At 41.2% G+C, this 22,477-nt stretch overlaps 1 protein-coding gene across 13 annotated transcripts in view; it reads right to left on the reverse strand.

Annotated features, from left to right (window-relative positions):
• msi2b (musashi RNA-binding protein 2b) overlaps positions 1–22,477 on the reverse strand; it is a 224,939-nt gene that overhangs the window by 140,118 nt on the left and 62,344 nt on the right. For all 13 annotated transcript variants that reach the window (XM_056756457.1, XM_056756450.1, XM_056756455.1 and 10 more), the window contains exon 6: positions 21,304–21,396. In XM_056756457.1, the coding sequence (XP_056612435.1) occupies positions 21,304–21,396 (93 nt within the window). The remainder of the gene's footprint in view (positions 1–21,303; positions 21,397–22,477) is intronic.

Consider the following 22,477-nt stretch of genomic DNA (forward strand, 5'->3'; position numbering starts at 1 on the left):
ATATTTGACAAATAATACATCAGTAGGTTTAGGGAGCACATAAAATATTTCCAGTACATCACAGCAAGTGAGAGCGGGTTACATCATGCTATCTGACAGAGCTGAATCGAGTAAAATACTGTGTTTATTTCTGGTGCTTGCAACTATTGATCATACTAGAGCTTTAACCACTGTTTGGTGTTTATGTCTTTGTTATTCACCAAAGTTCATGGTTCTAGGAAAGCCAAAGAAGAGGAATACTTTCCAAAGTAGGAATAAAAATCACTATGGTCAAGTCACTGTGTTTACCATTGTAAACCAGTGTTTTAATGGCCACGTACACTATGCATCTAAATTCGGTTGTCACTTCACCATTTAGTGCTCAATCCTGTTCTGTACACACTCACTTCACTATGTTTCGAAGTGACGACCGCTTTCTACTACCCAATTAACTCCCAAAAAAAAATAGAGGTAGTGACAACCGCATTTACAGAAATTCCACACAGTGTGTACGGAACTGAACTGGACAACTAGTTGTTAATGACGTATAAATAACTCCATTAAAGATGCACTTCGCATACAGACAAGGCCCACGCAAGAAAATCATATGAAAAGATGTACAAGTGTTTACTATTTACAGTTTTTGATCAGGGCTAGTTGCTAAAACCACTACACATAAGGTAAAATGACCAGACATTTTAGGCCAAGAACCCCTTAGTTACCTCCTAGCAGTGCTAGACTGTAGCAACCCCTCAGAAAACCCTAGCAACTGCCCAGCCAACAGTATGTTCTGACGACGTCGCTAGATCGTCTTCATTTGTTCTTCAGATTACTTTGTGACCATGTTCTAAGGACGTCTTTGCAACGTTGCATTCCTTCGAATTTTTGCTTACGTTCCAGAAACGTTCTAGCCACGTCCTCAAATAACGTTGTGAATTATTCCCTTGGAGAAGCGGCATGGTGTACTGGTCTTCAAATAAACCTGGACACATTTGATTAATGAATCTGGTCATTTCTATTTATTATGTTATTGTGTGGAAAATTTATGATCAGAGTAAAATCTGGTATAATGTCAAGACGAATGCTATAAATCCAACTTCTCACAGCTATTAAACAGACGTTTAACTGGATACCACAATTAAAAATGTGTTTCTATTTTTTTAGTGCATGCTTCTGATGTGCGCGCACGCATCTTAGCTGTTCTGCAAAGAGTCCTGCTAAACTTATGTGGTAAAACAAGAATATAATGTTAAACTTAAACATAATGTTTATAAGTCTCTTTGAATAAATGTCTGCTTTAAATCCTCTATATTGTGTTGAAGCTTTTGATTATTTATGTTATGTACTACAGTATAAATACAGTGCTGTGTTGAGTTTTATAATCGTGATACTGTGCTTTATACATATTTGAATAAAGAATTACTCCAATTATGCATAAAATTATTTCTTTAACGCACAGATTAAATCACAAATTCATTTAATCCTCCATGTTATTGATAATGCCGTCACGTCATCACGTCCCAGAAACGTTATTTATACGTCGCTGGGACAAATATGGTACGTTTCTTGTATGACTTCAGGAGGTAATCACATTGTCCCAACAACGTCAAATGTTATGCGCTCACAACGAAAATGGGAATCACAATGTTACGTCGCTGGAACGTTATTATGGTACGTCGTGGCAACGAATATGGTCCGGTCCAGGTATGTCGTCATAACTGTGTTAGGGGCTGTGTCCACCAACTATTTTCAATGGAAACGCTGCGTTTTTTTTCGTGCTCAGCACCGGCGCTCAAGGGGGCGCCCAGAGTTGAAAAATGCTCAACTTCGGGCAGAACGCTGTGCCTTCGGGCAGAACATTTTCAGCCAAGCTCCTGCCATTTTCAGCCACGTGCCACACAAATATCTTCAAAAAAACGTAAAAAACTTTGAGTGACTATATAAAACATTAAAGATGTAAACAACATGAAAACTTTTAAAACATTCTGGAAATATAAATGTGATTCTTATTAAAACCATTGTCTACCCTCAAGTTATAAAACATTTTTAAAAGGTCAGTACGACTTCATAAAATGTACAACACGATGGGCCTTAAAAACCGCTGACAACGTAAATGCGAATGTCAGCCCGTACTGAGACAGATCGTGAAGATGAAATCCACGGCGCTATATAAAAACCTGCAGACGCATGGTCGCCTATGATCTGCTTGTGTATGCATCGACATCACTGCGCGTGACACCCCTCCAAATGCGGCCATTCATTCTCCCTAACATACTTTTCATGTACTTACACCCTCAAGTAGACACACGCAACTTTCTCCTAAATCACCCTGCGCCTTGCCGGAGGTGATTTATACCCCTGCGGGTTATGATTTAAAACACATGGGACCGACCGAGTGTGCCTCAGTCAGCGTACATACAGTACATAAAAAAGTGAAGGCGCCATCGCTGCATGTGTGGGTTCATCTCATTAGTGGATAGCATTGACCCATATACGCAACATCGTAGAGGTTTACGCACGGCCTAGGTAGCTACTGCTTTATCTGTGGAAGTGTCAGTGGGCAGGGAGAGCATCCACTGGACTCACAGGCAGAGAGAGATAATTGCATTAAGACCCAGTGCAGCTGCAGCCCAGGCCCAGGTGCTCCCGAGTCCTCGGGGAAAAGGGTCAAATCCGCCCGTGCAGCTAGGAAGAGGCAGACGAGTGCAGCAGTTTCTTAGAACAGCACTGCTGTTTAGGAGATTTTTGCTTCTAGTTACAGTAACTGAAAACAGTTGCTTGTCTGAAGGGCACTTAAGAATTTATGAGTACAGGAACACATACAAACAAACACATAAATCTCACGATATCTGTAAAACATATGGGTAAAATGTTCTCTCAAAATAAAAATAAAAAATATTTTGTGCTTAAACAAATTTGAAAAGTTTTGTGGTGTTTTTCGTGACAAATAAGCTATTCATATTGCTGAAATACCTTAAATAAAAACAAAAAATATATAAATAAAAACACAAAAAAAAAAATTCAAAATATTATTTTAAACAATACAACAGAATAGAATAATCTTTAAAGCAATGAAATTATTGTTAATGGATGGAAAAATAACACCCAAATGTAAACGATTAAGAGAACGTGGGGGGGTTGTCAAGAAAATATCATAATGCAAAATAAAATCCTGAATTGTCCTATGAATATAAATGATTTTATTTTATTTTATTTACTTTAATTCCCATTGAGTTGAGTTAAAATGTTGGATTTACGAAATTTACCCAAACACACAATTAAAACACAAAATAGCCCACAATCCCCTAACATCCCCACCACAAACCTCTAAAATAAAACCCGATTAGCCTCCGTTTCCCACTGTCGTGTAAATGCACACCCAATACTTCACTGCATTTCTATTAGCATTTTTAAAGTGAATTAGCACTCGGTAAATTGCTGTGACCCTCAATAGAAATTAAATTGCTTCAGTCTATCAGTCCATCAGTGAGATTACATTTGGTGGCTGTGGAATCTTCTCGGCTTTAAACACAATTATGGTATTGTTTGTTGGCTTAATGTCTGTGAAATGGCCAAAATGCAAATTGCAGTATTGCATCTTAAAGGTCAGAGAAAGCACTGCGAGGCGAGAATAAATAAGGAATACAGTTTACAACACTCAGCTTTTAGTGTTTAAAATACGTTAACTCATTTTAACACAGTGATTCTTAATGTGATCAGTAAATCAAACGGCGCTAATGGCGAGTATATAAATGTACTTACAGTCTTATTGACTGTAACTGCAATGCATTAACGCAGATGTAGGCCATTCAAAAGCGTTAAATGTAACTTAACGTTTAAATCAACATATTCGTTTTGAATCCCCGCTTACACTCCCAGCAAGGTAGAGATTTCTCAGCGTACCGTATTTGAAGAGAACTCGGCAGGTCTTTGCCTTGGAGAGGGCAACCGGCTCTTTCCCACCTTTACAATTTGTCCATTTTCCCTGTTGTTCATCAACCTTTTCTTTGCTCTTTAGACTGTTCCAGTAATAGCTTTGAACAAGGCTACTTGAAACTGTGCCAGATTCAAAAGTGAGAGAAAGAGACAAATGGGGGCGGGGGGTAGAGAGAGAGAGGGAGATGACTTTTTGATTATTTTTCTAAATGACACTTCAGCCCTCCACCCTGGCTGTGTAATTGTGATTACTGTGCCTCTATTTTTGGGGCGGCAGTGCTGCGAGCCAATGCCAGTAAATAGCTGACGCTCTTCTCGGGCTTTAGGAGGACACGGCACCGGACTGAGCAAGGTGAAACTCCAACCAGTCATGCACTCCCAACTCTAGACCCCACTAATGCACCATGCCGTAACCGAATAGATGCCAAATTCGCTGATCTAAGGTCAGATAGAAAAGCCACTTTAGTCTCCAGATAACCGTTCCACAAAACTTGTCCCGCCGTCATTTCCAACGCAAAAGTAACTACAACAATCCGATCTTTCATATCACAGCTAATCGAGTTTGCCACGGAGTTAGCAAAGCGCCGGGGAATGACTGATCAAATTAAGAAAATGAGAGGCGAAAGAGAACTCCCTTCATCCTGTAGGGTGTTATGGGCTTTTGGCAGACATTTAAATGTTCTCCTACACTCCGCACTGTTGTTTAGCACATGAAGGTCAGCCTCGCTGCCGAGGGCTGAGGTTACTATGGCGATGAAGTTAAGGGGACAGGTCTGGCGAAGGAGGGCGCTAACGCAGTCAGACGTGTGACCCCCAGCATTCAAGGTCATTTTAGAAAAACTCTCCCCTATGAATACAAAGCAATGCATTCAAATGAGTCTGTTTTGTAATGTGTATCATTCCCCACCGGAGACCAGGGGCGGTCGTGAAGCGTGCTAGCCGCGGGGTGTCTTCAGTCTGAGCCGGTGGCCACATGCTGACCGATCACCTTTAAGACTCACCGCCCCCTTAAGTTACCACAGCAACCGTTCCTCCAACCACTTAATTACACATTGTGCATTTTTGGGTAGGAGTTTCAATCTTTTCTGTGACATAAATGCCACAAATTATTCTGTCAGTAGCACAACATTACATTGATGCATAATCAAATGTATCAAACGTTAGCGTTGTAAGCACAATTTTCAAACAACTGAGCTAAAAAGTTTTGAAATGAGATTGAACTTCCTCTCACCGCTTGATGATAAAACATGAGACATTAAGCACCGAGCCCCAACAGCTTGCAGTCCAGATGTGGCACGCACCTGACTGAAAGGGTCAAAGGTCAAATGGAAGGATAGGGACCCCTTCAAACGCATTCCATCTGAGTCTCGCCTAATGTAACTTAACACCTGGTCTTCATAGCTCAATGTAATGAAAATGAAAGTTTTGATATGTTCCGGAATAGATTTGATTATTTTAAATGGAAATTTGATTTGAAAGTGTGGCTTTAAGTGACAAACGCACATCCAAAAAGTGGTTTTTGTGCAGGTTTTGAGAAGTATTTTTAAGAATTATACGCTGGTCAAACTTGAAAAAACGCATCTGAAAAAACAAACACGTCAACCAAAATATCGAATACTTTTACTAAATATTTAATGCTATATAAATGCGTATCAAATACAGATCTATTCAATTCAAATCGGTCTATTTTTGTACATTTTATCCACAAGAAACGAAATATTTTTCATTCATTTCTCGGATAAATGATCAACACCAAACATCCCATCAACTCTGATAATGATCCATCAGTGCCTCGCTTGGACAGACACGATGACCAATCTTTGAAAAACAAACAACAAAAGTGAAGCAAAGTAACATACACAGATACAAGTAAAAGAAACTGCGATTCTTCTGTCATGGAGATCTCTGTATCACCGCCCACCGTGTCACTCTGGATTGGGTGCACTGGAGTGGATTAATGGTCTTATCACCCGTTTGACAAAATAACACTTCACCTGATGTTCAACCCTCCAGCAGGGTGGGATTTTTTATTTATTTGCTTGAAATCATAGTCTGTGCCTGTGGCGTTCTCACATCCCGGGCGTGATGAGGTGAGAAGGAGTGGTACGGGTCTTATTCAACAGTCACGGTCACGGCCCTTGAGAGCTCGGTGCTGTTACGGGAACACAGGAAGACACTTGAATTCCTGCTTTACTGTGAGGTCCTAGCCTTGGATAAACCAGTTGATTTTTTCTTGCTATTGTTATGTTTGGAGATATTCACTCACCATCATGCAGGCTTTCAATGTAGTCTCTATAAAATACATCATTAAAAAAAGCTTGAAAGAATTACAGATCATTCAACTATAATTCTACTAATATTTTATTGTACATTCCTGTAAATAGTGGTATGTAAAGTTATGCAATACATTAAAGACTTATTTATGGATACAACTTGATGCTTCATACAGCAAAGTGCATATGTGACCCTGGACAACAAAACCTTAAGTCTTAAGTAGCACAGGAACATTTTAGTAATTGCCAAAAATACAAGGTATGGACTTTTCTTTTATGCAAAAAAAATTGGATATTAAGTAAAGATGATGTTTCATGAAGATATTTTATAAATTTCCAACAGTTTAAAAAACTTTATTTTTGTTTATTTTGCTGAAGTGCCTCAGATTTACAACTTCAAAGGCGGTTTTCTCAATACTTTGCTTTTTATGCACCCTCAGATTCCAGCTTTGTGAACAGTTGTTATTCCGCCGATAGCGTCCTATCCTAACAAACCACATATCAATAAAAAGCTTATTTCTTCAGCTTTCAGATAATGTAAAAATCTAAATTTCAAAAAATTGACCCTTAAGACTGGTTTTGTCCTCCAGGGTCACATATGTTGAACATTAATTATGATAACTGTATTGTTATTAGCTAAAAGAAATAGCCCTAAATCAATATTTGTTTCTAATACATAATATATATAGGATATTTTTATTAACCAAATTTGCTCTGATGGGTGCCCGAGAGTCTCAAACATCTGATGATGTGAATAATGTTCACTGGAACTTTTAATTCACATTTATGCATTTGGCAGACGCTTTTATCCAAAGTGACTTGCATTGCATCATAATATACTATGTTTTTAAGTATGTGCAATCCCCTGGGATCGAACCCACGACCTTGGCGTTGCTAGCACTAATATACAGGAAAGCATACATGCGCTTCTTTTGCGTCCTAGACTTCAATCCATCGGGCCACAAATCCACAGCCCTGGAAGGACACATCTGAGTATATGATGCGTAAAATGCCAATGACGTTTCTGTAAATGAGATAAAATAAGGACTGCTGCCCGACTGCCAGCTGGCAGAACCTTGGAGAGCGTGTAAGGAATGAGAAGGAGACAAGAGAGAGAGAGAGAGATAAAGAGAGACACAGAGAGAGAGAGCCTGTAAGCGTGCGTGTGTGTGTAGGTCAAGTCTCTGTTGCTGACTCAGAGAGCTGAGCAGAGGTCAGTGCATCTTCAGATAACTGATACTCAATGTGCTCTTCTCTCTCCTACAATACTGCTGCTAATTATATCAGTGACTTCAGTCATCGGCTTCACAGATATACTGACCTCAAAGACCTTGAGGACCGAGAAAACATCTCCACAGAAACAGATGAATAAATACAACATACCCAAAACACGACTGCACTGAACTACCGTTAAAGCTAAATGTGTGAGTCAGTGTGACAGCTCAAAACTCTCCCCTTTAAGATAGTAACCAGGGTGTTGCTATGCAGCTACTAGGGCGATCTTGGTGGTTGCCAGGTTGTTGCTATGCAGCTAAAATCGGTTAAACAATTAATTTTGTGTTCAGTTAAAGCAACTTCTGCTGTTACTTTCTAGATTCATGCAAAATTTTCATTAAATGTGTTAAAATTACACGTACTGTAAATGTGTTAATCATTAACACATCCTTTTTAAGAGTGGTGTGCTCGGGGTTGTTGCCAGGGTGTTGCTATGTGGAAGTTTTGTAGGAAACTAAGAAACGTTGACATTGAGCTCATGTATACTGGCAACATAAAATGTGACCCTGGATCAAAACCAGTCTTAAGTAGCAGGGGAACATTTTTAGTAAAAGCCAAAAATACATTGTATGGGTCAAAGTTATAGACTTTTCTTTTATGCACAAATCCTTAAGATATTTAGTAAAGATCATGTTCAATGAAGATATTTTGTAAATTTACATTTGTAAATATATCAAAACTTTATTTTTGTGAGTGGATGACCAGTAAAATTGCCTCTTATTACCAACTTCAAAGGCAATTTTCTCAATATTTTGATCCCTTTGCACCCTCTGATTCCAGATATTTAAAGTTATATCTTATTATATTATCATATCTTAACAACCCATACATCAATAGAAAGCTTAATTATTCAGCTATCAAATTATGTAAAAATATAGATTTCGAAAAAATGTACCCATAAGACTGGTTTTGTTGTCCAGAGTCACAAATGATCTAGTCCTTATCGGGCACCAGTAAAAATCCTGGTTTACAGGTAAAATAAAACAGCTCTGGAGGAGAAGTTATTTACTAATTTCAGAGCTTGCTTACATTTACTAAGCTTTTCTATGCAAAAAATGTCCGGAACTTACAATTTCATCATGTTGAGATGAGAAATAATGGAGACCTTATCTCTAACAGGTTTTATTAGTATGAAAGCATTCAGTTTAAAACAAAGAAGGGTGTAGTGTGTTGTGTGTGTGTGTGTGTGTGTGTGAGAGAGAGAGAGATGTTTGACAGAATCTAATAAAGCCAACCAGCAGAACAGTTCAACTCTACAGCCGCAGCTACAGTAATTACAAAACACTGCACCTGACAATCAGACCATCTCGCTCTCTCTCCACCAACTCTTTCCTTCCTTCCTTCCCTCTCTCGCTCGCTTTCTTTCCCAACTCTTTTTTGCCGAGCTGGCGTAAAATCCGGAGTGAAGAGAAAATGCCACAGAGGTCGAGGTGTGTAATGAAGCATTCTGATAGTGTGAATGGTTATTAAGTGCTGGAAGAACGCACTCAGTTTGCCCAGTTTGGCCCCTACGGGGGAAAAAAGCCCACTTCCACGTCACAGGCAGGAAAGTGTGTAAACTGAAGGTCATTCAGTAGCTCAGAAACAAGCCTTTGGAAATTGAGTTTGATGTAGTTGTTAACTGACTGCTGGTAGAGGTAAAGTTGTTGATAGACTAAGCCTTTTTTGTTTCTGCGTTGTTTAACACAAAACAGATGTTTACGGTTATTAATGAACTCTTATTACCAACTTTATCAGCTTCTACTGATTTCGTTTGTTTGCTTGTTTGTTTATTTATGGTTAATATTTACGATGCCTGCGTTGGCAACTTGGAACCAGCGTAGACTCGTAAATCCACAAGGACTGGGAAAATATTTTATTATTTATCTTCATCTCGACTGCAGATCTGCACCGAAACGTACACACATGATGCCCGTTTAAGTTTTTTCCTAACCTTGATATTAACAATGTTTCAATTGTCTAGCGACGGCTGTGCCAAACAGATGCGGCTCCGCTCTAATTCTCACGTTGACAAACCCGATCCGATCATCGCACTTCAGAGCAATTTGTCACGAGCTCGAAGAGCCCTTTCCAAGTTGCGCTTCTGAATTAAAAGACTCCTGAGTGAATGTCACATACGTAGAAGAGGAAGCAGATGCGACAGATGGGCGCGAAGAGTCTCTCTCTCTCTCTCTCCGCCTGTTTTCAAACGCCACGGTAAAATATTGAGCCATTAGGGCCTTTTGTCAGAGCGAATCAGGTGTGTTGGGGGGAAGCAGAGTATTGAAGCCCGACTCCTGAACTCAGAGGCGCAAAGGCGCAACTGCCAAAAATCTTGCTCGTACACACGCAAATACACACACTGCAGCTGAAGGGAAAACTCAGATACAAGTCACTCACTTTCTCCATTCCCCGACTTACTAATTCTCTCTCTCCCGTGCCTTCTCTCTCTCTTTCAAATCCTTCACTCCAAACAAGCTATGCTTTTACACGGTGCATTGTGTTTAATGTTCCAAACGGCAAATCTGAGAGGCTTGAACGCCGTCTCTGAAATCTCTCCCATGGCATGCATAAATTCCCACTAAATTAGAATATAAAAGACGCACAGAATGAAATCTATTTGCCACAGCGCATGTATATGTATTTTGTGCTGCTGAAAGGTCACATTCAAGCTTGGCGTATTCTGGCAACATGCAATTATTCACTGCCTAACAGGATAGAAACCGCAGTTTCATTGTTTAGCTGCCCAATATAAGCCTGCTTCTTGTCTCATTTTTAATGCGCTTTATCCAACAAAAGTTCATCGTAAAAAACACGGTAAAATGACCTTAACGCAAACAAAGCGATCACTGCACAATACGTGCTATTAAGAGCGTTTCTGAATTATCAACAAATAAATGCTTTAATTTAAAACAAAGCTACAGGAAATATATACCGTAGAATGCATGCATCTATTGATAACAACATGCATCGGTGCACTTTGGTGCACGGACATTAAAAATGTTATGAAGGTAAAACTGTTCTGTTGAACATCTCAAATGGTTTAAAATAAATTGTAGAATATTACAGGCTATCAATGGAAAATTTGCTTTCCATTTCCACACAAAGTTAGGAGGGAGCTGAAACAAAAAGTGGGTGAACAGAAGGATGGAGGAAGATATGAAATGAAAGGTCATGACGAAGCAGGACGGAGGCAGAGAGCAAGCTTGTTATCTGTTTCAGGAGTGGAAAGGGCTTGGCTGAGCAAAGCTCATGGGAGCAAGGTCAGTTCTCCAGTAAAAGGGAGAAAATGAAAGACAGAAAGTTCTGCTGTAGAGGCAGCAAAAGCTTATTATTTGATGTGTGTCAAATTTAGACCAGCTACGTTGAAAAAGATCAACTTTAACTCCGACCTACAACATGCAAATATCTTCCCGGCTTCACCGGACCAGCCTAAAAAACCACTGACACCAAGGACAATAATTGAACAAAAACGATTACATTTAAAAAAAATGTCTAAATAGGTCCACAGGTGAAACTGGACCTAACAGCCTTAGAATGAACATAATCATCTTCTGTTGACGAGAACACCAAAAGTTAGAAAGGAGCAAAAGAAAGGAGAGAAAACATAACCACTGAAATCCCCTTCATTCACTGTGTCGATTGCCACCCAACACCTTCCTAAACAAAGAGATTGCCAGCCTATGCCAACTATGGACAGCCTGGCACCCCGAGAATAGCACCCATCAGTACTGTTGGATTAAAAAAGAAAGCAGTGAGAAAGGAAGCGACAAGAACCATCTGAAGACATCAACCAATAAAACATCAAGGTCTAAATCAAACTCATTCCTGATGCTAAATAATTAGCAGAGATGGCACCTTCACCCCAGAGCGCGGGACCGCCATGGTGCAGGAGATTGTGGAGACTTAAAAGACCTCCCTTTGATACCCATGGTGATGCGGTCAGCCTGTTAGGACCATTGCGACAGATCAAACGAACGAGGAGGTGGGGCCAAAGTCCCTTTTACACCAGCTTTCTGTTTATCGTGGCGGAACGCGCCGCGCATCTCCGCTTGATTCTCTGCAGCGTGTGATAATTTTAATTAAGTCTGGACCCCTAAACTAAAGTCAGTTGGCCTTTCTTCTCCAGACGCATCACGCTGTGAGTCTACGTCTGGTTGCCCCTAACGTTGGCACTTCAAACAGATGTGTGGCATGCGGTTAGCTGGCTCTTCTCGTGCTAGTTGTGTTTACCCCTTTAGCACCATTGATTTTATTTGTGGCTGCTTCCACTTTTTCACTTTTCCGCATAGAGAGAGGGCATGGAAATGATGGAGGCGAAGGGGGGAATGGATTAGGAAGCAAGGCTTAATATTCCAATGGTCAAATGAGCGTTCAAGCTCAAACGACGTGAATGGGAACATGTCTTAACTGCATTTACTACTGTTTAAAAGTTTGGACTTACTAAATTTTCTATTTTTTCAATTCTTTTGAAATAAAAGTTATTAAAATAGCATAAATGTAACAGATGTAAAATGTAAGAATTAAGATGTATTAATAGGAATAAAAATATATATTTAGCAAAACAATGGTTGACTAGCCAACTTCTTAAGAAAGTTTTCATTATTAACTGAACAATCGTGGCACCAATTGACGACTTCAATTGTATAGACAAAACCAGTGCAAGTCAATGCATACCACCATTGTTTGTTCGCCAACATTCTTCAAAATACCTTCTTTTTTGATCTACAAAAGAAAGAAAGTCATACACCTTTGAAATCTCAAGAGAGTAAGTAAATGATACAATAGAATTTTCTTTTTTGGGTTAACTCAACCAACTGAGCTACAGGAACACTAGAAACGTTGTGAAATTTTGTAAATTTCCCACATCGGAAAAAAACATGTTTTCATGCTATTCAAAATTTGTAGCCACTCAGAAGACTAGGCCAGCACTTCATGGCGATTTGAAAACGTCTCGGAGTGGTCTCAACATCATTTTGCCAGAAACGCAGATTAAACATCTGTGCAATGGCTGCTGTTTGGACGACTGGGAAGCAGCGTGTTGTCATTAAGGCGGGTGACGGGGGCATCGGGCCTGGACCCCTTCCTCACCAGCCCCCAGCCCTCCCTCCCACCAGCTGTTTGGAAGGATGGATGACGACCACCTGCTGTGGAGGGAAATTAGAGCGCTTGTTCTCGTCCTCTTTTTAATCATCTGAATCATTCACTCTCTCATTGTGAAGTTCATCTCTCAAGGCAACAGCTCCAGCAGGCCGGTCAACTCCTCCTCGATGGCGTCAAAAACTGACAAGCTGTCTTTACAAAAGAATCCCTGCGACATTTTGAATCGCCGCTGATAAAGATTGTCAGGAGAGCAGAAATACGCTACAAAACTTATTCGCGCACAGTAAAAAACAATTACGATATCTATCTTTCCCTTAATCCATTTCAAGGTGACATTTAATGCCGAGTTATTCTTGTTCGAAACCTTCAGGGGATGATAAATCAGTCAGCAAAATATAATTTATTTTAATGGATTGCGAGTGTTTTTATTTTCATAAGTCAAATCTAAAAAAGATCGCTGACTGGGAAGGAAGCCAATGGAGGGAGGAGGGCAGCAGGCGCACTGGATCCGTTCTGGAGCTGCTCGCCGGAGGAAGTATCATTTCCTGAGGTCTGGTATATATCTGTCATTGCAAATGTGTTTGTCATTAGAGAGTGGAGAGACGTGCCCGGACCTGCTCGTCCAATTAAAATCTGACAAAAAGAACTTTGGGACGTGATGGATCGTGTCCGTTTCAGCGCGATGAAGACGTATTATTCTGAAAGGTAAATTTGCTTGTTTTTCTGAACAGACAAATCGTGTTCATCGCAAGCTTTACATTTTTCGACTCATTTTCTCTTTCTATTTGAGGACTCCCATTCATTCCATCTCGACCGCTTCGGCAGGGTTTCTGCGGGGGACTATTTAACCTTGGCCTCTCTCTAGACCGCACTACGGGATCCATCTCCGCAGACAATAACCCCACAACCCCCACGGTGCGTATTCAAACTCACAGCGCTCCACGATGACGGCTGGGGCCGCATGCTATCGCACAATCCCTATGAAGTCTGCTAAGAAATACAAAACAAAGGCAGGTAATGTATTGGCAATTGAGTTAATTAGAGCTGCGGTCTGGAGAGCCCCTCACCGCTTCCTCGAACGGTCGCCTCAAACGGCGCAAACATTCTTGAAGAGCTCGCTAACACACACACAAAAGCCAGCATGTCAGCATGCAGCGAATATATTTATCAATCCAATCTGCTTTATCCATTTATCCTTAGCGCCTCCCCCCTGCCTCCATCTACACATCTACTGAAGAAACACAGCAGAACCTCACAGTTGTTGACATTCATATGAGAGGACATGCCCTTTAAGAGAGGCTCATAGCGCATTCCATCTAATTATTGTGCGTGTGGTTGACGCTGTTTCTTAAGTCTCGTCCTTGTACATCTCACTCACACTTAACTGGCAGCTTTCCAGCGGAGCCCCTACACAGCGGCGGGTTCCTGGTAGCGTATGTTATGCAGCGATTCTCCGCTGTGTAAGCCCGGTAATTGCATATGATGCCCAATACCTCTGAGGCTTCATTAAAGCTTTGCATCAAGCCGCAAGAAAAAACAAAACAAGCAATAGTTTCTAGTAAGCATAAGGAGGGGACGGAAACAAGGCCATTTAAAGCTTTCAAAGCATTTTGAGTGGAAGAGGTTGTTATCCCAATGGGACATTGTTTTATGTGTTTTTTCCTGCATTACTCGCGCACGACATGTAACAGCGTGGTAGCGTTCAGGCGGCCCAGCGCCAAATAAGCACCCATGCTGTCAGCCCAATCAGATTTCGGAGGGACGCCGAGGAGAGACAACTCTAGTTATAATTTCGCTCTCATCTCCTCCTCTTTCTCTCCGGCTCACACTGACTGTTTTCAAGCTGAGCGTTTAAATGTTCCCCTTTCTCGTATCCGGCACTCTGAGCTGATGAGAGATGCGCGAGCGTATCAATCTCTCCACCGAAGGAGAAATTAAAATATTTGGCACAAAACGAGGACCAAAGCTGCTTGGAGTTCACAACGGACCACGGTCTGAACTACGGCGAGATAACGCTGTTTTGGGAAACACCACGTTTGCGAGCTGTCACTCAAGGCCTGCTATTGCTCTGTGCTCCCGGACAGCTTTGTGGAATATCATCCCACAGCAGACTTCCTGTGAGCTCACAGCAGAACGGGCCACAGCGGTGTCTCTCTCCCTAAGAGCCGGCCTGGCAGGTGCAGGCTTATTTGAGGACACATCTTGGAAGCGGCTCCTCCAGCTTGAAGATCACAGGAGCCCCCCTGAGTCAAAAGTTATTACCACTCCAAGGCTATCTCCACAGGTGAACGGGCGGCGCTGGTAGGAGGATTGGAAATGTCACGGTTTCTATAGAAATGGGTAACTTTTTTTGCCGTTAAATCCTAATAGAGCGGCGAGCTGATTTAATTGGTCCGCTCCATGCCTAGGGAGAGGTGGAAAAGATCGCAATCGGCTGCTGAGGCTTCAGGCGCAGTGGGACCGGCCAAAGCTGATCTGATAATGCAAGAAGTGCAGAAGGTTGAGACGAAGCCCGTGCAGATCTTTTGACCAAAAATGCGGGCAATCTAAGAGAAACGTTTTGCCTTCCATCTTTCTCTTTGGCCTGCTGTTTGATGCTTGCTATCTCGGAGCTTTGCGGGGTCTGCAAATCCTCAATCACGGTCAATCATCTTAAAAATAGCTGGCCCTTTAAACGGATGTGACTGACCCCGAGGGCGTATCCCTCCAAATGTGACCCAGTGGTTCAAAGGCAATCCACACTTAGAAAGATACCCTCTTGGAAGATTGACTTGGATAACACCAGCTCAGCTGAACCAAGGTCTACGAGCAATGACACCAGGGGTCATATTCCACAAATAAACAAGTCACACAGGTGTAAAACAACATGAAGGCGCATGAGTTCTTCAATCTCCAGATTTAATATTCATGGGTGAACTCTCCATTCAATGTTCTAAAGGTGTGTCTCCCATCCGAAAGCTTAAATCACAAAAACCCAAACACTAACTAAACATCTTAAAGTGTTTTTAAAGTTTCAAATAAGTCAACCCGCACTTAAACATCATACGCCAGACAATCTAAACGCATACATTATTCTCTTAAAAAGACAGCCTGATGCAAGGAAGCGTCGCCTCGGCTCTGACGCAGTCTATAAGACCTTGAGACCAGCTTTCACGCCCTCTAAATCATCCCAGTGCACCGGGACTTTTGACGGGGAAAAGCAATTAACAGAATGATTAAAGTGATTAAGTTAGCCAAATGTGGTCAAGCTCTCTCTCCATTGGACGAGACGAATTAAAGTCGTCCAGGTAAATAATGCCGTCCAAGCAGAAACAACTAGTCTCCTGATATGGATAATGTACAAGCGCAGAGGCCTTCTGGTGCATACAAGGCAACTAAAGAAAGACCAATCCATCACTGCAAGGTTATAAATGATGTACTCCGGGGAGGTCCCGAACAACAAGATGTACTGCCGAACTAAGGAGACTGGAAAGAAAAGAGCAAAATCAAAATGGAAGTCATTGCCAAGAAGCAGTTTAACTTCCGATTCTCCAGTGGGCGTTTTAAAATCATCCCCCCTTGACTCCTGGAAACACAGCCAATACTTAGAGCAAATAAAGGTCAGGAAGAGTGTTAAATCATTTGTCTCATTTTTCCTTCAAACAGCCCCGGCTCTCGCTGTCTGACTCGTCGAGCCTGTAACCACGAGCGAGTCGCTGGGTATAAAGCTTCAACAACTGAGGGAAAATCTTCTGGGTACTCCTCGTTTTATATTTCTTTCAGCGAAACTCCTTTAAAGATCATTTACACTCCGACTTTCAGAAGATAGCTTTTCTAAATCCCTGGTACATAATGAAAGAAGAAATATTGAGTTTTTTAATATAAAAACAGTCCCCGCTGCATTCGTAGACTATTATGATAACAAATTCCTATGACGGAGGTTAAGAAAGACACTCGGGCTGGTTAAAATTTGGCGAGAACAATTAGCCTTTGATAGTATATGCAATAACAACACACACACAATCTTCAAAACACGGACCGGAATTCCATCGGATATCTTTCACTGTGTACAAAAAACACGCAGGTTAGAAATGCAAGGTGACATTTTGATAAGTGATGAATTCTAGGAATGACAATGACACACAAACAAAACTAAGAAGGACAGAGATCAATCATGAGGCGAGCGCCAGCGCAGATGGGCGGAAAGCGAGCGAGGTCCGGGTCGGCGACCTCAGCCCTGCCCAAAATCAATTGTGTTTTCAATCTTCACAAGAAGATTCGGTTTCACTGGTTAACACAAGCGCTACGAAAGCCATTTTGAGACCTTGTTTAAAACTCGCCGGTGAAACAAATGCGAGTGTGAGCTCCAAGGATGAGTGGAGTTGGGTGGGGGCGTTGAGACGAGGGGTCAGAACGTGAGGGGAGGGGGGAGGAGTTTGAAGAGAGAACTAATCCCAAGCAGTTCAAAAGCTGCTTCTGTTCCTCACCTTCCCTTTTGACTCCTCACCGGATTCTCATTTGTTTTCTCCCTTCACTCCAGAGGGCACTGGAGAGCGGGGAGCCCGTGATTGAGTATTTCAGCCGCCCTTAAGAATGTCTACCTTTTGTTAGCGACTTCCCACTTGTGTGAGGCCACTGATGTGTGGAGAACATTTAAGGGCTTCGGGCTCCACAGATGTCCGCTGGGATTTACCGCCAACCCTCGCAGTGAATGGAGGACACTTCCCCGACCGGTCTTAGGGAAGAAGGTATTCTAAAGGGCCTTTTGATAAGAAATAACATCTCGGCACAGACAATGGAGTTCCTTCGAAGACATTAAAAGAAAATAAACTGACAAAGCTAAAGCAACACACTGTATAAATACTGTGAATTACTAGACTTAATACACAAAAAACATCTCTAGTATAACCAATTGTATTATAAAGTTTTATAAAGTTTCATGACTTTTAAGAGAAGCCTTTGTTAATCTATATTATTTTCTTATGCACGGTAACTTTAATCTTTTCCTCCACTTCAATGCATTTATATAGTGCTTTCAACATGGAGACTGTCTTAATATTTGAAAAAACATTTTACACTCATTTTGTACTATTCTGTTTTATCTCGCCTGGATGACAGATGTTTTTAGGGGTGGACCTTCATGCTTGCGTCGTTTTTTGAACACTGTACCAATTCATACAAATTCGCCACCTTGTAAAATAGTAAAATTTAACCATAAAATTAGGTTGACTTCACTATGTATCAGACTCAAAACATTCCGTGAACAAGCTCAGGGCCACAGTAAGAAACACTCCTTGGGAAAAAATGATGCATCTTTAAAACAACTTCGGAGGGCTGCCATTACTCAACCTACGGTCATTTTTCCAAAGTCCTCCCCCCTGTATGAGCGTAACCCTTCAAACCAAACCCACCTTTCATTAAACAAGCTTTTTAAAGCAGACTTTTGGGGCTCAGTGATGCGGTATGGCTTGCAAATAGAGTAGTACACTGTTTTTATTACCCGAGCCCGCGGTACATCGAATGCCTTTATTAAATGTTAGCGGTTCACCAGGTATGCTAAATTAACTAACAGTGAGCACTCATGATGCATTCATTACAGACAGCACACTATCCACGGCCCTCGAAAGAAAAAAAACGGTGACATGTTTGTACAACAGCTTGACAATACGCAGTCTGTCACCAACACCGGTGCATTATGGCTAAGTGTGTCCGGTGTTCAACGTGGGCCGGGAAGTGAGTCATGAGTCGAAAGGACAACAGAGAAAATGAAAACGTGTTCAAGGACAAAAATAGAGAGAATGGTACCCTGTGGGCAACATAAACAATAGTTTACGAAATCAAGAGCTGTTTCGGATTATTCGGTTTCCCACTGCTATGTTACATTTCACTAAATTCACAAAACAAACAGCTCGTGGACTGTGACTGGACAAAACTGTATTTCATCCATGTAATACCACCTATGATCCAAACACCAGTACACCCAACTTCTGTCCTTCTCTCACACACAATATCTCATTATCCTTTACACAAAGAGTAATGTGAGACATAACTTTCATGTTTCAGCGCTTCCAGTGACTCTCTATCTGGGCTGGAAAAGGTTAAAAAGTTGCCCTCGAGACAGCAAAGGTTGGCTATCGCCCAGGCCGATATGGGAACCAGGGCAAGGAAGCATAAAGGCTCGATTGTGGAGGAGCACTGGCTTGGAAACAACTTTCAGGCCTAATGAAACTGAAGCCTGGCCACAGCAGCACTGCAAGCAACCACGTGAGAGAGAAAGAGAGAGGGAGTGATGAAGTAAACAGGAGTTGTTGCAACTTCGTAGAATAAATATACTTTGTATTGAGACCTACTCCAAGCCGATTACCATAAACCTATGAATAAGCTTAAGCCATTCGATGTAATTAGGGCACATGAAAGTTTACATGACTGGTGTGTTTGTGTGAGGGGGAAATTCATGACAAAATCAATAAAATATCTTGACCAGATAATATTTAATCATAACACATGGATTTGACATCGCACATGCATTGAGTCGGTGGTATTAAACGTCTAAAACTTTTCCAACGGGACTCATTCAGTCATGCTTTAAAACAACAAACTAACGTAGCGTAGCGCATTAGCACAAAACGACTGTATTCTAATGAAAAGTGGATCTAACTCAAAGAGCCATTGTGCACATTGTATTACGGCAGTGTTGTGCAATAAATGCCTGTTAGTATTGCTTAAGTGCGTGTGTGTGTGTGAGACCTTCCTCCCCGAGTGTAAGCTGTCATGGCACAGAAAAAGGGCTCAGGAAGAACAAAGCTTCTAAGGAGACAGATCCTGTGACCCCGCTGCCCCGCGCCACCTGCTCTCCTCCCAGGAACCTGGTTCTCTTTCTACTCACCGTTCGCCAGGAGACACTGTTAATTGGCCTACGCACACACCCACACACGCAAACCTCCGGGTATCAGCTGGACTGACACCGGCGTGGCACAACCTCCAGGTGGGCAGACTTGCAGAGTCATCAAGAGTTTGAGGTAAATGAGCATCCAACCTTCTAACAACTCACTTTGAGGCCTCAAATCCGTGTGCAAGCTAAACTACCAACGGTCAATTCCTTTTCTCCTAAGATGGCCACTTCATTAATTCCCATCCTTTTGACAACTTACAACCAACATGGGCGCTGAGGTCTTTAGCACCCCATTGTGCATTATTGGAGCAAAATAACAACCTACGCCTGTACGTAAAGACCGTAGATGATTGCGGCGCAATAAAGCGGCCTGTAGAAAGACTAATATAGAGTAGTGACCTAAGAAGCTACAAATCTTCCGCCGCTCCTTTAATCACAATGATTTAGCGGTTGTCTGCCGTCAGCGCCAGCGCTGGCGAAAACACCCCCAGGGCAAGACGTACGGCGCGGGGCAAGTAAAACATCTGCATAATTGAGCCCTTCAATCAAGTCAAGTGTGTGTTAGGTCCACTCAGACACAGCTGATTACAAACAAATGGAGCTTGGTACTTATACACGGCTTGAAATAGGAGACAGTGAGCTTACACAAAGTCATATCATACAGCTAACAGAAAAGTTCATCCGGGCGACACGACGATAAGCGTCGGCTATCTATCTTTGACAGGCATGCTGTAGATAGAGCGTGCGAAAAACGCTCCTTGTGTATTTTACCGAGCGGGTTGGATCGAAACTCTTGGACCTCAACAGAGGCTGGTTATTATACAATAAAAATAACCAAAATAAGAAATTGTAATTAACACGCTCAAAAAAAATCGGGAAAATCATATCATCAAAAATCATCAAAAATTATTATTTTTATTTATTAGTTATATATTTTTTGTAAAAGGATTCCCATCTTTATTACCATAGTTTAACAACAAATAACTCAAGCTAAATCTTAATTTTGTTTTCATTGTATATTCTTATTTTATATTTAAATATATATTATATTTATATTCACCAGACTAATATTTCCCAATATATTAGTGACAAATAAATGTGCAAATGTGTCCTATGGTGTGAAAGCTAAAATTTGAAGATAAATATCTATTACGCTATTTTATATTTTATAAAAATTTTACATTTTATATTAAATATATTTATATTTATAAATATACAAATATTAATATTTTTGTCCTATGGTGTGAAAGTTACATTTGAAGATAAATATCTAATATGCTATTTTATATTATATAAATATTTTATATTAAATATATGTATAAATATGCAAATATTATACTTTAGTAATGCAAAATAATATATAAGTAACAGATCGTTTCCTACATTTTTCCTGTCTCACATCATAGGACATTTGTCAACTATCCATATTTATACGCCTATGTTTGTGACAAAAAATAATAATTCTAGAAATATCATGGTTAAACTATGGTAACAGTGGTGAAACCATTGTTAATTTCCGGTTACTATTGTAGGTCGAAACTATGGTTAAACCGTGGTTAATTTTCATAAGGGTCACATGACTGGTCCGCTCAAACAAAAACCAATACTGGAACTGCCACAGAATCACAGCATTCACACTGTTCAGGGAAATGAACTGACAAATGTCTTACTAACAGTTGTCAATGCACATTCAACTGTTCAGCTTTGAGCGGGATGCTTTTGCTACGTCCGCCAGAGTAGATAAACACTGGACTGGTCTTTCATCTCTAAACCATCTCAACCCGCTTGAAAGCCTTCACATGAAAGAGTTCACTGACGGACGGCGTTCCTCATCACACGCGAGCATCTGTCCATGAAATTAGCCAAAGGAAAATAAAGGGACCTTACCTTGCCAAACTGTTCGAAATACTGCTTCACATCTTCAACTACTGTGTTAGCCGATAATCCGCCTACAAATATTTTCTTTGTTCTCGTGACCATCTGGAAGAGAAGAGAAGACAAGAGATTAGGCCCATGTGAAAGCATTTCTGAGCAAAAACATCAAACGAACGGCAGACAAAAGCGGCTCGAGGAAGCTCTGATGGAGAAAAAAGTGAATTGGGAGATGACCGGTTGAGGGTTTTTGGTCCCATGAGGACACTAAAGAGGATGTAGTGTGCGATTTGTTGAGTGTGTGAGAGAGTGCTTGGGGACTTGGTAACACCTAGCATGGTAAACTCAGAGCTACCTGTCCTCTCTCTCTCAGCATTACAGACTTTACACTTTTTGTTTCACACTAACAGAAACACCTGAGCTGTGAATGGTGTTTTTCTTGCGTGCGAGAAGACCCGAGCCGCGATCCCCTGTCCCATTTAAGAAAATTGGAACTGGAACATTTCGTCAGGAAACAGGACAGTTCTTGAGAAAGGCACGTCGCGAGCTGCTTGGATAGACCTTCAAAGATGCTTTAATTGAGTTACAAACAAAAGGTGTCAGAGGTGCTACAGCGAACCAGGCGAGATCTCAACCAGAGAGACAGCCACGGAGGTCGCAGTCATGCAACCGGCCCATTTTTCAAAACACAATTTACTCTCCCTGCTGGAGAAGTGGAGCGGCGAGACCCGACTTTTCGTTAATTGCGTTGCGAGTTGGTGCACTGAGATCAAATAGCCCACCTATCATATAGAGCGACGATAACGGCTAACAAGAGAGCTCCTCGGGCAATGTTAAGGCCTTTTTGAAGTTCACAAAAAGAAACTTGTCAAACCCCACTCTTGTTAAACCCATGCGGATTTTTATCAAATGTGAGCTTATGTCATTGAAGTTGTGGCACAGCAGTGCTTGCTCTCCTGAAACGTTGAGCAGTGACGCTCAAGGAGGAGACATGGGTGTGAATACAACCATTGTGTCTCCCAAATATTAAAAAACACAACCTAGTTTGTGTATAAAAAACTGCTTTAGCCAGTGACAAAACATCACATAACAAAAATATCTTGAGAAAGTTTCACTAACATTGGCATTATTTTAAGAATTTTTTTATTTTAGAAATGCGAGAACAATGTTTTTATACACTGGGAAAACA

The sequence above is a fragment of the Triplophysa dalaica genome, chromosome 9 (assembly GCF_015846415.1).
Source record: "Triplophysa dalaica isolate WHDGS20190420 chromosome 9, ASM1584641v1, whole genome shotgun sequence".
NCBI lineage: Eukaryota > Metazoa > Chordata > Actinopteri > Cypriniformes > Nemacheilidae > Triplophysa > Triplophysa dalaica.